Consider the following 16,528-nt stretch of genomic DNA (forward strand, 5'->3'; position numbering starts at 1 on the left):
GCTCTCCCGATAGATCAATATACGCTCAATCAATTTGAATAAATCCCAAGGTCAATGGAGCTCATCTAATGATGCGTTACGCGTATAGTACTACCGCTGAGGCAGGGAACAGATCGAGTGTGAAAGATTTAATGCAACTAATCACTGCCCATCAGTTTACAACGAAAGTGACAAGAAAATTATGAGCGATAAAAAAATTCATTTCGGACAACAGCGAACCCAAGGGGAAACAAGATGGTGTGAAGATTTATTGCAACTTGAAATCACCGCCAGCATATCAAAACCAAATTTACAAGAAGATTATGCATGAATGAAAATCGTCATGTGGTGCTGGTTCCGTCGCAGGACATGACGACTAACATTACTTGTTCGCACGGCACTTTAGTCGAAATGAGGGCACCGAAGTTCTGAAGGATATGTGACAACTTCACAGAGAGTCCTATATTGAATCATCACGTGCTTGAACTGCAAGTGGCCGGGCCACTCCAAACCTACATTTCCACAATATTGAATCTGAAAAGCTGCAATAGTGAAGACACGAAATCCAGCACCTTTCTCCATCTTCAGAGTGTCGAAGATGTTCTGCCAACAACAATGGAACTTTCCTTGTTTCTAAGTTATCTTTGTCACATGTATAGGCTACCCACTCATTACAGCCAGACACTGACAGTATGCAGGGCCTGGCCCATGAGTCATCCTTACTCAGACTCAAGTTTTAATCGTCTCCAAGTCCAAGAATAGGAAGGACTGCATCCTGTCTCCGAGAATTGAAGTTCACTCAGTGACCTACTACTGTAAGCCCTTCAATTCTGTTTCAAGGTGACAATGTAGCATAGAAATCATGTTCATAATAAATCATGATGACTAGAATTGAATGTATTTTGATCTTTTTTTTAATGAAATTAAGCTTGGGCCCTGGATGTACCACCATAGTTTAAATGACCAATGGTTTTGAAAGATGTGGGCAAATCATTAATATTATGTCAGCTTAAAGCTGCATTGGAATATCGGCCAAAATGGAAAGCCACTTGTGGGATGAAGATACAGTTCTAGGAAGATCTCGATTAAGAACACCTTTGATAGTTCTCTATCTCGATTAAGAACACCTTTGACCAGTTCTCCTTAATAGAGAGGTATCCTGCTTGCTTAGAGAGGTAAATTTGAATCAAAATGACAATTAGAATCTCTCAAGACAGCCAACACCAACAAATAGAAGATTCGCCCTCCAAACAGAGAAAATCAGCCTATTGAAAGGGAACCTTTCGGAAAATCCTTGAATTGAATTCAGTCCGGAAAGTATTCCCATTTCAATTGTTCATCCAAGATCCAAAAATTCACAGCGTAAAAAAGCATCCAAAACTGAACGTGTAGCACACCATGTTTGACATTATAGGCCTTCTACACGGGCCTACAGGCAGGCAGCACAGAATCAATAAAATATGAAAAGTTCAAATGTAAATTGATGGTTCTCCTGCGGTGGATTGCACATGCATATCAATGCTTCATGGAGGACAGGTGTTCCTACCAACTTCAGTAATATTTAATTACAGCAGGCAGGGCAGCATTTGGTGGCAGTAACCATTGCAAAATAATAGGATGTTTTCTCATTGTTGTGATATAAATTAATGGCCCTCATGGCGTGATATTAAAGGCCCTGTCAGTCATCAACAATTCCAGGTTTCGAATTTGAATTTGGATCTCCAATTTGAGGCCTATTTCTACAATGTTACTGAAGTAAAAATATACCTACAGTTAGACCAGACCATGCTGAGCAGCGGACAGCAATGCTTTTATCTAACCAGCAAATAATATTCAAAAGTGTTGCCATCTTTCGTATTTCAATGAAACAAATGTCTGTGCACAAAAATTTGTAAATGTGTGACCTAAAAACCTGAAAACGATAAGATCTGGACATCTTTCTTCAAACATACTGTCCATTGTGGCAATGCTTCAAAGTCCTTTTTTAAAGCCAACAGCAAGGAGTAACATTCCCCCATAAAAGAAGAAAAATGCTCGCCATCTATTCAGTGCAGTAGGAAGTACTTCATCTGGCCATGCCATCAGCTGGTGACATCTGCTAACTGAAAAGTAAACTATCACAACAACACAGACGAGACCAGAAACGACAATTATGAATAAATAACACTGGATTGGAACTACTTTAATAAAATGCTCCCGTCAAAATAGGTTTTTTTTTCTCTAATAGAGTTCGATACATCAGAAAGTTACTACTTTAATAAAATGCTCCCGTCAAAATAGGTTTTTTTTCTCTAATAGAGTTCGATACATCAGAAAGTTACCATAGTTCCAAGTGAAATATTTTAACCAAATATTTTTTGTGTTGTTGGCCATCGCTTTGAGCCATGAAACTGATGAGTGGAGGGGGAAGAGCCAAACATGTAAACTCATTTATTAGAGGGTAGAGGTCTACCTACAGTTGGAAAACAACTCCAACATGTCGGATTATAAACGGAGAGAAAAAAAAAGAAATTCCACCAAGAGGGTAATCAATCTGATGCTATCCAAATCTCTAATCTAACAAGAAGTTCTAGTCTACTCACATTGGGCTGATCTCAAGAGTAGCCTGGAATTCTTCATCACTATCCTCATCGGAGCTCAGCTCGTCTGGCGGGTAGTAATGCTCTGCGGCTGTAGGTGACCCAAGCTCGAAAGACGTCTCTGATCTCCCGCTGTCCACGTTTACTCCAATATCAGGAAAATCAAGTTCTGCCGGGCTCACTGGTTCCGGCACAGTCACTTGGAATGTAGCATTGGAGACTAAATTGTCACTGGGGGGTAATTTTTTCTCATCATCACCAGGGGTAGGTGTAGGTGTAGAGGAATTTGAACCATCCCGGTGTTTCGGTGTGTAGCGTATCATTTTCGTAGCCCACGGTTTAAGTCCGTCATCTAGATCCCGTGACTTTTCAGCCGGGCTAGTCGGACTCGTCTCCATGGCAAACTCGGCTCTTGGTCCACTTGAAGCATTATAAGTACCAAAATCATTCTCCTTCTCGACCTGAGGTTCCCGCGCCAACGTTGCAACAAACGATGACGTCATAATGTCTGGCTCTGTATCTTTCCCGCCACGTAAATTTATATCGTTGTCCAACTTTGTATCCCAAGATGTTGGCCTGACAGATGGTGCTGGCACCTTTGCTTCGACAACCAAATCAGGTTTTCGATCCTCAGGCACTGGATCACGACTTCGTGACCTCCGCGCAGGAACTTGTTCTTTTGATCCTGTCCGCTGCAAGGGAACCGGTTCCCACGCAACATTTGCTTCAAGAACAGGCTCCGAGACATTCTTTGCTGTATCCACTTCCCGCCCATATTTCGGCTCAACGGATGGTTCCCGATTCAACCGATAACGTGGTGGGTCTGAATTAGTATTGTCTTGTATTGTTGTCTCTGCCTGAACAATAGGTCTGGAAGCCTCTGGTCTAGATTCGTGGCTGGTACTCCGCTCTCGGCGTGAGTTTTGTTCAACGGCTACACCCTTTTCTGGTGATGGCCTGCGGCGTCTTCTCCCGTCATCTGAAGCAACATCCTGTGGCCATTTTGCAACTGGTTCGTCACGTGCTGAAGTCTTCTTAGGCTCTTCATCACGTATGCGGCTATGATAAGGCTTGAATGGTGTGGGAGCATCTACAGCTACTGATCGCTCTGGTGGAACGTGTGGATCTCGACCAAACCGACTACCTGGAGACATACTGCGATTACTTGGTCGTTCTTCTGGTAATGACTGCTGGTGTACAAGATGACCTCGGTCTGGGCTATCCTTCCGTTGTTCTGTGTTCAAGATTTTCCGCTCCGGCGACATATTCACTCGCGCAAAACTGTGCCGCTGATCATTCTGGCCGTCAGTATGGGATGAGAATCGGTTTGGCCTAACAGGAATATTAGGCTTTTCCTGGTGCCTCTGATTGACCCGTGATTGAACATACGAGGGCTCAGAAACGCCACCTGGATGGCCAGACCTGGATTCATCCATGTGGTGACTGTACTCGACTTGACTAACGCTACGGGGTTTACGTAATTGTGAATCATGATTATCTGCATTTTGTTCCATTTCGGCGGGGTCAGAAACAGCACGTTGCTTGCTTGGTAAGTCACTCTCGTACCTAGGAGAGCCGCCAGTACGGACTGGTGACGTCGTAGAGCGCACTGGAGATGTGGTGGAACGCATTTGCTGCGTTCGGTTTGACTGCGGTTTCCCAGAATCCTTTTCCATTTGGGCAAACATCGCCCGAGTGAAATTAAACCTCTGGACATGATTCGTATTGTCAAAGATTTTCTCCTGGTCCTGCTTCACATGGACATCCATAGATTGCGACTTGTTTGGCGCAGAATCTGAGACTGTGTTCCCACGTTTCCGCTTCGAATCGGGCGAGCGTTCTAGCGAACGATCAACAGACGGTGACCGAGCTTTCAATGGCGTCTTTAACGGGGGGATGTCCTCCGCGTGGACTGGGTGGCCTTGGTTGAACATGTCCTTTAGCATGCTCACCTTGGAGCCATAGCGCGGCCCCCTTTGGTTCGCCATCCTATCCTCTGTAGCCAGTTCGTAGTTTCGAGATTGGAAATTTCTCGAACCTGCAAAATAATAAGATTTTAACCTTTAGAAATTAACACAAAAAGCAATGATGAGGCTTCAAGATGGGCCTAATTTTTAGACAGACAGTTTTAAATCATCACCAAAAGCCTGTTGATCCGTCAGGTGCACCAGATTCTTTCATATACGTGTTAGTGTCAGAATCAAAGTCACTATATCTCCCTACAAAAGCAATAACCAGTTTTACCAGCGAGGAAAGATCCTTTTTTGGACATAATTGTGCCCGTTGACACATTACTTCGGCCCGACTGATTACACACCTTGCATATTATCGTTATACTGCATTAGGACGTCACTGCGACTCATTGTGGTATCCAAAATGGTCGGGTCCACGTAAAAAACATATCATGGCTTTCTGGCTTCGGGGATGATGGTCCACCAAACTGCCCAACAAAGATCTGCAATAAGAGAGTACGGAAAGAATAAGCTTGATGCAAATTATAACCCTTCCACCACCAGCATGACCAGGGAATTGGTGATCACATATTCAAAACTCCGACTCACAAAGTTCGACAACGAGTCTTGTGGTGACTGGGAGATATCTTGACTGTTTTAGTCAAAGTGTCGGTTGAACCCTTCCACCACCAGGAAATCGGTGATCACATATTCAAAACTCCAGACTCACAAAGTTCAACAACAAGTTTTCGCTATTCACGAAGTCACCAAAAGCCCTGAATTATCCATGCAGGACGCATTAGAAAAACTGCTAAATCCTGGAACATATCACATTATGACAAAGAACATGCACAGAAATTTATTGATTTTTTGTCATGGAATTGTAACACATTTTGAGCGGAATTTATGCATATTGTGGTTTGAAATATTACTCATCAAATATGCCACTCCACATGTGGCCATTACGACAGAGGATAAAGCTGCATGACTTACAGAAATGTTGAATATGATATGTGATGTATCAGTCCTTGAAGTACCTACCATAAAAAATTCATTAAAAACGAGTCATTATAAGTGAAATATCACCTTTTTAGGTTTTCACCTTTGGTCCCCTGGTGTCGAAGTAGAAAATCAGATCATACTGATACATTCTCAGAGGTCACCTAACCTAGAAGTAAGGGGCCCAGTAAACAAAGTTTCAAGTTCCTAGTTCTAGTCGTATCGACTCCCCTATGGTGAGATAATCAACCAATACTTGTATATGCAAGACAAAGACTGGTAGTATTCAACTTCTATATGCGAAGGTGGGGGTAGCCAAAATTCACACCTGTCCACCTATGTGTCATGGGTTTGATTCATTCACTTACAATATTTACATACAATATTCAAATTTTGTCTCTCTGATAATGAGTTTCATAGATGACACCCACTCAGTCAGATTCATCACCACCTGTCACTTCAATGAAATTGAGCTATTTTATCATCATTGTATATTTACAGCTAAACACAAAGCACGCCCTGTGCGTGACATTGCTGTGGAGATAGGAAGAGATACTCGAATACGGGTGAAGTTGGGAACAATCATTGGACTCAATCAGCCAGAACTGGTGCATACACCCCCTGCCTTCCTGACGACATGACTTAACAACAGCATAGAATCCTGTTGGGATCAGAGGTACCGTAAAGGATGACACCCGAGGCGACAAATCATATTGTACCAGACCTCATCTGACTTCAGCAGCCAGTCCAACCAAGACAACTGGTCTACATGTATATGACTCACAACAACCAGCGAGCTACATCCCTGTAGGGATAGAAACAATATGGATGGCGATCATTATATATCATCTCGCTGAGTCAGATGCGATACTCACTCACGGACACATCTATTACCACTCAATGTACGCATTAACGCTGTATGATTATTATACAATAACATACTCCGCCTCTGTCATTTGAGTGTACATGTAGAGGGAAGGAGATCAAGTGAATTTGGTCCAGATTTGTTAATATAGAAGGTCGACAATCATGCTATGTTTTATTGAACATGCATTTGTCTCAAAATCAGGAAAGATTTTTTTCAACTGATTGTATTTTGAATCAAAATAGCCAGACATTCACACAAATAAAATGCCCGTGAATATTGAAAAGCAGTCACTGAGATTGTCCAACAGATTCATGTATGTGCCACACAGCCGTTCATTTTTACAAATTGCCTCAAGTGCAATCCAAGAATTAATCAATTTTTCGAATTGAGAATGAGACGTAGACTTGAATCACGAGTGTGGGCGACTGATATTGCTCTCGTTGGAGATGTACCTCGCAGGTAGCAATGATTCACATTGACGGATCTGTTATACAGGAGAGTAATGGAAGGGATCAGAGACTGAGAGAGGCTGTGAGGACTGGCAGTATGGTAATGATGCCTTCCCCATCAAATTTTTTTTTCAAAGTTTACAAAATGAACCAAACAAAATCCTCCCACGCCTCAGAATGGTGTACAAATTGAACTAGGTCAAGTGCATTTTTGAAGGGCTTCTTGATTTTCAAGCAAACACTTCAAGCATCTATTAGATTGTGTTTTTCTTCCAGAAGTAAGTCTATGGAGTCGCCCATCGAGTGCACATATCATTGTGTAACATGCCATTTGTAAAATATGCTCCAAACGGGTGTTACTGCAGCCTCTTCTCTGGGATACAACAATGGTTAGATTCATTCCAAACATTATCCATTCCCAAACTGTCATTTATTGGTGTTCATCGCAAAATGTGCAATATGGAAAAAGTGGGCAAACTAGCTCATTTTGATCATGTCATTTGGCAGAAGTCTATAAATTGAACATTCGTGGCCAAAATTTGTAGGATGATTAACATGGTGAATGCATTAGATTTGGAATATCTACAAGTTGATGCTTACATTTGTCTCCTCAACCACAAAACAAAAAGCGGTTGAGAACATTAGCCAGTCCACAGTAGGCCAATTTCCTTTCATGGATGCAGCTTTGGAGTTGATGGTGTGTCATTTTGATACTCGATGTCACAAAATCAACGAAACACGTTACCAGATTAACAGAAGATGACCAGGGGGTGTCTAAAGCCCCGCGCAAACAAGAAAGTCTGAAAACGCAGTGTACTGGATCACCCAGTTTGCCAAGACCACAGCAGCTGTACCCTGTACCATCTAATATTCCAAATACAACTGACTGATTAGTTTATCACACGATTACCAAACAATTATTGAATTATGCTGAAATTTGCCTAAAAATAAGCACCAATCAGGTCACACGGCAAAATTACAAGAAATTCTGCACATTGCCGTATAGCCCGGAATCACTACCATATCCCATGTCACCAATTAGGCACAGTGGAACCTCTCTATCAAGGACACCCTCAGGACTTGTGCTGTCCTTAATAGAGAGGTGTCCCGATTAGAGAGGTCAAATTGAATTGAAACAACCACTTCATGGGACCAAAAGTGGGGCCTTTAAAAGAGAGGCAGTCCTTTAGAGAGGTGTCCGGTATGGGAGGTTCTACTGTATAAACCATTGTACTGATCTCTTCAATTCAAATAAGTATGGGTGTGAACTTGTGCCACATTCGTGTGCTGGTGCACAATTGGGAAATTTTTATTTGGTGGAGTGGCCATATGCATTATAACTGTAAGAGCCTTCAGGTTTTTTCATGCTCAACATTGACAGTTAGATTGCATTTTAATACAATGGTGGTGGAGATAGTGGAATTTCAACATTTATCTATTGAATCATAATATAGCTTTTGGAGTACAAAGTCACATTGACAGTACTAAAGGACATTTACAACTAGAGTGGCCCAATTTCAGCGGAATAAGAATGCTGTTCTCATATTTCAAGCTTCATGTTTTAACAATACTTATGATCAAGAAAATATTTGTTGATTGCTTCATGTACATCTAGAGAGCCATCCCCGTTCTAAGGGTTAACACATCTGATTATACACTGTATCATTACCCCCCCCTTCCTCCACCCCCACCAACAAGTTTTTAAAGCAACCCACCTTCCATCTCTATACTCCAACACAGACCTCCATCCTATCAAATCAGCAATTATCACCAATGACGACCAACACGCTCTCAATCCCAGAATTCCTCAGACGATGCAGACGTCAATTCGGTATGGAACAACGGCTGCGTTGCCATGGTTATGAAGGAAAACGATTCTTGAGAATTCTGGGTGGCTGTTTTTGCCCTTTTTCGGAGATATTTTAAGAAACTAGATTGTGATGGCTACAAGACTGATCAAGATGGATGTCTGACAGGATAATTAACCCTTTTAAAGCCATATTATTATGAACGGCGCACCCCTTTAAAGGGAGACTATAGGCAGGGGTCAGGCGTGTTAGATTAATTCGCAACAAGGGGCCAATAGGTGTCTGTATTAACTCACAGTTTGTTTGAGCTTTTAAAGTTTTTTTATGTTTCAACTAGATAAAAAGACCTTCTTCATCATGTAGAGCACTTGATGGCAGTTATCGCTTGCAGCCTCTGACCCCCCCCCCCCCGGTCGATAGGTAAACAGTTCTTTTTTTACCGAACCAATATTGCTATTCAACTGGCTGCCCATCACAAAATTATCTTGTGATGGAAAATGGCAGGCGCTCAAATTTATACCAATCAATTTGATATTAACAGTGCCAGGATTGAGATTGCATGAGACAGGTCATTTTTATGATGTCATGTCATAATGTACAGTGTATCATTTTCGCTGTCATTACCATATCATATCTATACGGGATACATGTCACAGCGGAACCTCCCTTATCGGAACTTCTTTAATGAAGACACCCTCTCTATTATGGACACTGGTTTTGGTCAAAAGTTGGTTGTTTCCATTCAATTTGACCTCTCAAATCTGGATACCTCCCAATGAAGGACAGCACTTGTCAATCCCAATGGTGTCCTTTAGTAGAGAGGTTCTCCTTCATACATAACAGTGGTCACACATCAAACTACTGGTACTCCTTTTCAAACGTTCTCCAGCATATACCATCTCACAACAATAACTAAACCATGGCTTCCTGTTAGTGTATAAGTCGAGTCCCATGTGTCGCATTAAAATCTTCCTCATTTTCTATGAATATTTTATAAACGTGTAATAGAAGTAGAGAATCATGTTAATGTACATGATGTTAGGAACCATGCATCAATGTACAGTTTGGAGTAAATCATGACAATTGAAAAGCACATTTGGTTTCATCTCTGATCAATGGGTCTACAAGTATACAATGAAGTGTAAAACATTTTCAACCTTCAACACGATTTGAAAGCATGAGGACCCTGCTGATCACCAATGTCTTGTTCAGTTAGTTCACACAGGAAAAGCAGGGGCCAGAGGGAATTTATATGAATGCATAATTATTGCAATATTTCGTAAATTCTCCTCAGAGGACTCCGACACACAAGATTCACTCGAGTACTTTCGATCGGATATTTGCCTCAGGCAGAGCGATCGCTATTTGGTGAATGTATTTTCATTTTGAACTATCCGTGTAAATTTATCTTCGTATCACATTATTTGTCTCCGGGGCAACTTGATATAGATCTATGAGTATACTACATACATCTTGACCACTAAGGTTTTTGCATCTCATCTCGTTTTTGCAAGCTATACCCCTTCTACCTTTGAATGGAGTATAAGGCCATGAGGTTCAGGATGCCATCAACAAGAGCGCACAGAACTTGTAAAAAGCATCGATCCATCGATTCAACCTTCTCACCTTGATTGCTTAAGTTTACGAGCTGTTTTGATGAACGAAGATCTGTAAATTACTCGGGTTAAACCGACACACACCTGCCATGATTGAAAACACTCGCAGTTTCCGCAACACCAAGGTTAGGTACGAATCGACGATTATCATGTCTGGAAGATTGGTATATCTATATCACCTCCACTTAGGGAGAACGCCAAGTCTAAGACGCAGGATTAGAGCGACTTTATTTGTACTGAGTGCCCCAATAGTTTTGTGGTGATCTTCGAAAGTTTTCATAGATCCTGGATTTTTTCTATTTGCTAGAAGTAAAAACACAGCAAAGAGTTTCCGAACTGAAGCAACCACTGCTGTCTAGTGACCAGACAGCAGTGGTTGCTTCAGTTTGACTAGACAGCAGTGGTTGCTTCAGTCTGTTTGACTAGACAGCAGTGGTTGCTTCAGTTTGTTTGACTAGACAGCAGTGGTTGCTTCAGTTCGACTAGACAGCAGTGGTTGCTTCAGTTTGACTAGACAGCAGTGGTTGCTTCAGTTTGACTAGACAACAGTGGTTGCTTCAGTTTGACTAGACAGCAGTGGTTGCTTCAGTTTGACTAGACAGCAGTGGTTGCTTCAGTTTGACTAGACAGCAGTGGTTGCTTCAGTTTGACTAGACAGCAGTGGTTGCTTCAGTTTGACTCGACAGTAGTGGTTGCTTCAGTTTGACTAGACAGCAGTGGTTGCTTCAGTTTGACTAGACAGCAGTGGTTGCTTCAGTTTGACTAGACAGCAGTGGTTGCTTCAGTTTGACTAGACAGCAGTGGTTGCTTCAGTTTGACTAGACAGCAGTGGTTGCTTCAGTTTGACTAGACCGTGGTGGTTGCTTCAGTTTGACTAGACAGCAGTGGTTGATTCAGTTTGACTAGACAGCAGTGGTTGCTTCAGTTTGACTAGACAGCAGTGGTTGCTTCAGTTTGACTAGACAGCAGTGGTTGCTTCAGTTTGACTAGACAGCAGTGGTTGCTTCAGTTTGACTAGACAGCAGTGGTTGCTTCAGTTTGACTAGACAGCAGTGGTTGCTTCAGTTTGACTAGACAGTAGTGGTTGCTTCAGTTTGACTAGACAGCAGTGGTTGCTTCAGTTCGACTAGACAGTAGTGGTTGCCTCAGTTTGACTAGACAGCAGTGGTTTTTCATCAGTTCGGAAAGTGGCTTGCGACTTTAGTGGTCAAGAGGACACAGCTTCAAACCTCACAGCGAGTTGGTGCTACATTCTGCATAGGCAGGTATTTTTGCCTAACTTCCCTTATATTTCACGGAGATAAATGGGTGCGGGTCAGAAATGATCAGGCTGTATTGGTTGAGCAGCCCATTTGAGGTCTACTGAAATATCTCAGGAAAGGCCAGGGTTAAACTTTAGTCTGAAGTTTCAAATTCTACCGTTGTTAATATCTGATGAAACTCCAAACTATCTTGAATAGAACTACAAGATGTAGAAGCTCCAGCCTTAGTGCTAATTAGTTCTATTCGTGTAAAACGGGATTAGGGAGAAATGTGATTAAATATGACACCTCTAACATTTCGCTTCTGATCTCATCAGGTGAAAGGATATCGGATTGTAAGATCAGCGAGCCACGAATAGGGAGCAGCAAACTCCCAAGAATAACAAGTGTATTAGCAATCCTTCAGCCGTGGATGAGGACGCAGTTCATATTTTAAGGAGGCATTTTTAAGGAGAATGTGTGTTACCAGCAAGTCCAACTCATCCCCATTTTGTATATAGGAAGCACTAAGATTGTTGAAACTACTTTAGCAAGACTTTTTCAAAGTTCAGTTTGGCACATCCATTATTCCTGAGTCCTGTCATTGTCTGGACTACCCATGGTACTTTAACTGTAAAACAAATCTATTCCAGTGCCCCTCAAATCAAACACTTCAAAAATAAAGTCATTATTCCCTGAGCACCATTCACAGAACACACACAATTAAAATTCAAGGCTTGTATTTTTTAAAGCCACGCAAAATATTACGGGGAATGCAGCACTTCGCTGTAAGCTTACACACCTGTGAAAAGAATAGTTAGAAGGGCCTACGGGCTACCTGTCCAATTTTACAATTCAAGTGACAAAATGGGCCTTGTTTATAAAAAAACATACCAGGACGAACATTTTGAGGCAATTGATTCCTTCGACTGACTTCCACGCAGGAATGTCTCATAATTTGTCAATGACTGCAATCATCATGTGTCATACCAATCAAATCCTCAAAGACTTCGGTCATTACGCAGGCCATTCCTGTGCCAAACTATCAAACTGAATAATAAAAACATGATACGAGTCCAAATCTTTTTACACCATTTTAAAATATCTTACAAGACGAGCAGTTGTCCCAAAGTGTTAAGTTCATACCGAGAGATTAAACCAACAACAGTATGTAATTCAACAAGGCCTCCAAAGACCAGGGGAGCGTTTGTGCTGTGGGATCGAGCACAACATAGATTATGTAGGTCTATCAAATGCTCCGGTACAGGGACAGTTGGGCTTTCAAAGGTCAATGATGATCAGATGAAAGTTAATGGCCCATGCGACGCAGAAGTGTGGGGCGGATCAAATAAAAATTTGAAAAATCGAGAGCAGAGATAAGCAAGTACAGTGTTATTGGCCACAAAACTCCAGGGCTCTCTGGCAAAACTCACCAGGACAGCTGACTTTTGTTTCTGATATTGGAATGACTGTCTAAAATGCCAAATTATACTGAAGAAGAAGGTATGCAAAAGACATCAAATGAAAAGGTTTCAATCCCTTGAGGAGAGTACATGATATGTTGATACGCTGCATTTGGCTGATCGTAACTTCAGTTTCATGTTTTTGACAATAACAAATGTCAGTCTATGATAATTTCACAAGTCCACCGCTAAAATTGGAAATGAGAAAATACACTGCAAGATACCCAACAGAACAGAATACAATCTATACAAAAATGTACACGTATTCCCCCTCTACAACAAAGAAAGCCACTGACGTTTTGACAATATTCTGATCGTGTGCCAAATCCGGCAGTCAAAACATACAAAACAGGTACATTTGAATAGCCGTACACTGGCCATACAGATCTACACGGATAACACATACTGGTCTTGCTGACAATCAATAAATTTCTGTACAACGCGGCGCGGCCCCCACGACTTCCGCGATTTATCTCACTTGGGCACAACACACGATATTGTTCTCCGCTAATATATCTGATTAATCAAATTATTATGTCCGCTATTTTTGTGGTACTTTGCAGAACAATTTCGAACTCGCATAAAACTGGTGCTTTGTCAGTGACATTGAGGACCAATTTTGGTTAAGGTTGGTGTGTACATGAAGGCCTTTATATTTTATGGCTGCGGTTCCCTCCTCGTGTTGCGGCTTTGATGAATTGCTCTGGCAATGTGTGATATATTGGAACCCTGCGAACTGCAAGTTTAGTCCATCGTCGTAACATGGTAACTAACGAACCAAAAAAGCACACTGTACTCCAAGTACTAAAATCTTTTTCATTTTTTCTGGACATTATTTGTTTATGATTTGATACCCAACTGGATGTATTGGTTGTCCAACCGAACACCAACAGGGTGGAGCTAAAATGTAGGGAAACCTGGACCTTCCATATCATACACACCTGAAGGCCAGTGCATCTCCCCAACGTCTACCTCTGGTACGTATGTAATTGTAAGCCAATGCAGGCTTATCAGTAACAGCCGTGACTGATAGGCCTTTGAAATCTGAGCAAAGGCTTTATTCAACAAGTTTGGGCTTTTCAAATACACAGGTTGCTATTGAGTGGCTAAAATGTTCTGAAATAAACTGCTACCTGTCCGAGGTGATTTTTTTCTCGGAATGTTTGGATTTTATTTCAACTTCCTTGAGTGATTCAATATAAATCAAGCAATGAAAGTGTAAAATGGGTTTTGCATTTATGTTGCTATACCTCATACTCGTGGTTGAAATTTTTAAAGACAGTCCAGCAAGACACTTCGGCATGGCACTTCCTTGTACATACAATATGTAGGTCTCGCTGTTTACAGAATGGACATGTCACATGACTGAGCTAATTGAAATGCAATCCATGACTGAGGGATTCCCGGGCAGGTGTCTTGTGATCAGCAATCTGCATGCAGGCATAAAGTGACAAGAATAAATGTTTTCCTGCATGCACATTTTACAAATGTATCAAAAGACATTGATTGAGAAAATTAGTGTTTGTCGTTATGCGAAAAGACTGTACATTAGAAGCCCAGGAAGTGGTCCAGGTAGGACTGTAGACCTTGATCGCGCACTATCATATTTCTTGCAATTGATATTTTTTATATCTCATAAGCAATACAGGGTCACGAAACTGTTCCTGTAATAGAGTCAGCCTAGACAGAAATGTACACGCAGCAATAGCAGTGATTTGATAATTTCAAGGCAGTAAATCCTGGGAATTTATCCATAATCAAATTGTTGACATTTCCAGGTCAAATGGTGATCAGATAAGAAGTCTGATTGATTAGAATTCTACCATACTCTAAAGTGCAGATCCATGTTTCTTAAACAATTGATTTTTATGAGGGTCAAAAATTCATATCATTATTACATCAATACTTGGATTTGACCATAACAATCAATATTACCCACAAGCTCGACCTAGGTGGACGGTGAATGAAATGTAACACAGGTTACTAGAATTATACCATCGGCCTGTAACTTAGATCCTCTGTTGATACTGAATGCAAGTGATGTACAAATTTAGCTTCTACCTAGTAAATGCAAGCTTGTTGGTGATGTCGATTGTTAATTTTACGGTGAAGTCCATGTATTGAATTGTTTCTTCATGATTTTACCCCATGGGACTAAAAGTAGCCAAATTGTCAAGGGCAGGAGGCATTGCATCCATACCAAGCATGCACATTTGAATGATGGTGCAGACTGTCTGTAAAGTAGACTGTGTACCAGTATGTTACGTAGACTGATTCCAGGTAACGTGTACGGTATGGACTATAATGGGGATTACTGAAATCGAATATTAACATCACCAGCATTTGTTGGTGTCTGGAAAAAAAAGGAAAACCAAAAACATTCTCTATAAACTTGGAACTGCCACACACTGCCACATTCTTGAGGACCAGTGGCGATAAAGTTTGTCCAGTCGTACGCAAAAAATAAGACAAAGAAAGAAGGAACTGCCAATCTAGTTATGAAGTGAGTACCTACTTTGTGTTTACACTGACGTACACTCGTGCATGCAAAAACGTAGGCCCTATAATATCATATGCAGTGACTCAAACAAGAAGAAGTCACTCCTACCTTTGACTGAGACAGTAAACATAGAAATTTGAACAGTGTTTTCACATAGAGAAAACAACTAATTCCTTACCTAATTCCTCAGACTAAATCCTTAGATAATGAAGTATCGATGACAATAATTTGAAATCGGAGTCTCATGCAGAATTTGTGAAATTACAAGATAAATGTGTGATTTTGGGTGGACTTCATTCCCTATTCCGCCATTGATTAAAGGGCTACCTCGTTCCTAGGGAATTGGCAATTAGACAAAGAGAAATAAACGACATTTTTGTTACTAATTATACCTTTTAATACATAATTCTTTATGTAAGCATGAGCACCGATTCATGTAGTTTTGGAATATAACTTTTATGTTGCAAAGAAACCCCTGAATAATAGTTTATTTAGCAAAAAAGTGATAATTGGTAAAAATACCTGGAAGCGAGGTAGCAATTGCCCGCCGTCATAATCTAGAAAAGTTGTTTTATTTATTACCAAATGTCATCTACTTCTGACAAAAAGTAACCATTTTTACCTAAAATACTCTTATATAGGAATAATAAACCAAGCTATAACTTATTAATGAATTATTCTGTACTCAATTTCAAAATATAAGGGTTTATATATACTTTAACTTAGTTACAGCGAGTTGTCACAGGCGGCGCTCAAGTCACCATCTGGAAGGGACAATGTTATATCCAATCCGCGTTAGCAGGTCATGTGATCTTGGAGATTTCGTGGGAAATGAAATAGTAAACAAACGCACGTGCGCAGTTCAAATGGTGAACAATAGCGGACTTGGGTTTTCCCGGGTTTTGAAAAGGGTTTCTTAAAGGGGGACTGTAGGTAGGAGCTTGCGGCTAAATTGGTGGCATTCATTTTACTAATATGTGCAGTTTATAGGGGCATTAGCCTTGGGGGGGGGGGGGGGGGGTTATCAGGGTAGGATCTGCTCGTGCTGCCCTTGGCTCTGGGTGTAACAGCATT

At 41.2% G+C, this 16,528-nt stretch overlaps 1 protein-coding gene across 8 annotated transcripts in view; it reads right to left on the reverse strand.

The window, feature by feature from the left end:
• Nucleotides 1-15,770, reverse strand: part of LOC135499942 (neurabin-1-like) — a 55,120-nt gene extending 39,350 nt beyond the window's left edge. For all 8 annotated transcript variants that reach the window (XM_064791009.1, XM_064791005.1, XM_064791006.1 and 5 more), the window contains exons 1-3: nucleotides 15,633-15,770; nucleotides 4,876-5,013; nucleotides 2,562-4,596 (exon numbers count right to left, since the gene is read on the reverse strand). In XM_064791009.1, the coding sequence (XP_064647079.1) occupies nucleotides 2,562-4,596; nucleotides 4,876-4,921 (2,081 nt within the window). In that variant the 5' untranslated portion in view covers nucleotides 4,922-5,013; nucleotides 15,633-15,770. The remainder of the gene's footprint in view (nucleotides 1-2,561; nucleotides 4,597-4,875; nucleotides 5,014-15,632) is intronic.
• Nucleotides 15,771-16,528: the final 758 nt, after the last annotated feature.

The sequence above is a fragment of the Lineus longissimus genome, chromosome 15, assembly GCF_910592395.1.
Source record: "Lineus longissimus chromosome 15, tnLinLong1.2, whole genome shotgun sequence".
In the NCBI taxonomy this organism is placed as follows: Eukaryota; Metazoa; Nemertea; class Pilidiophora; order Heteronemertea; family Lineidae; genus Lineus; species Lineus longissimus.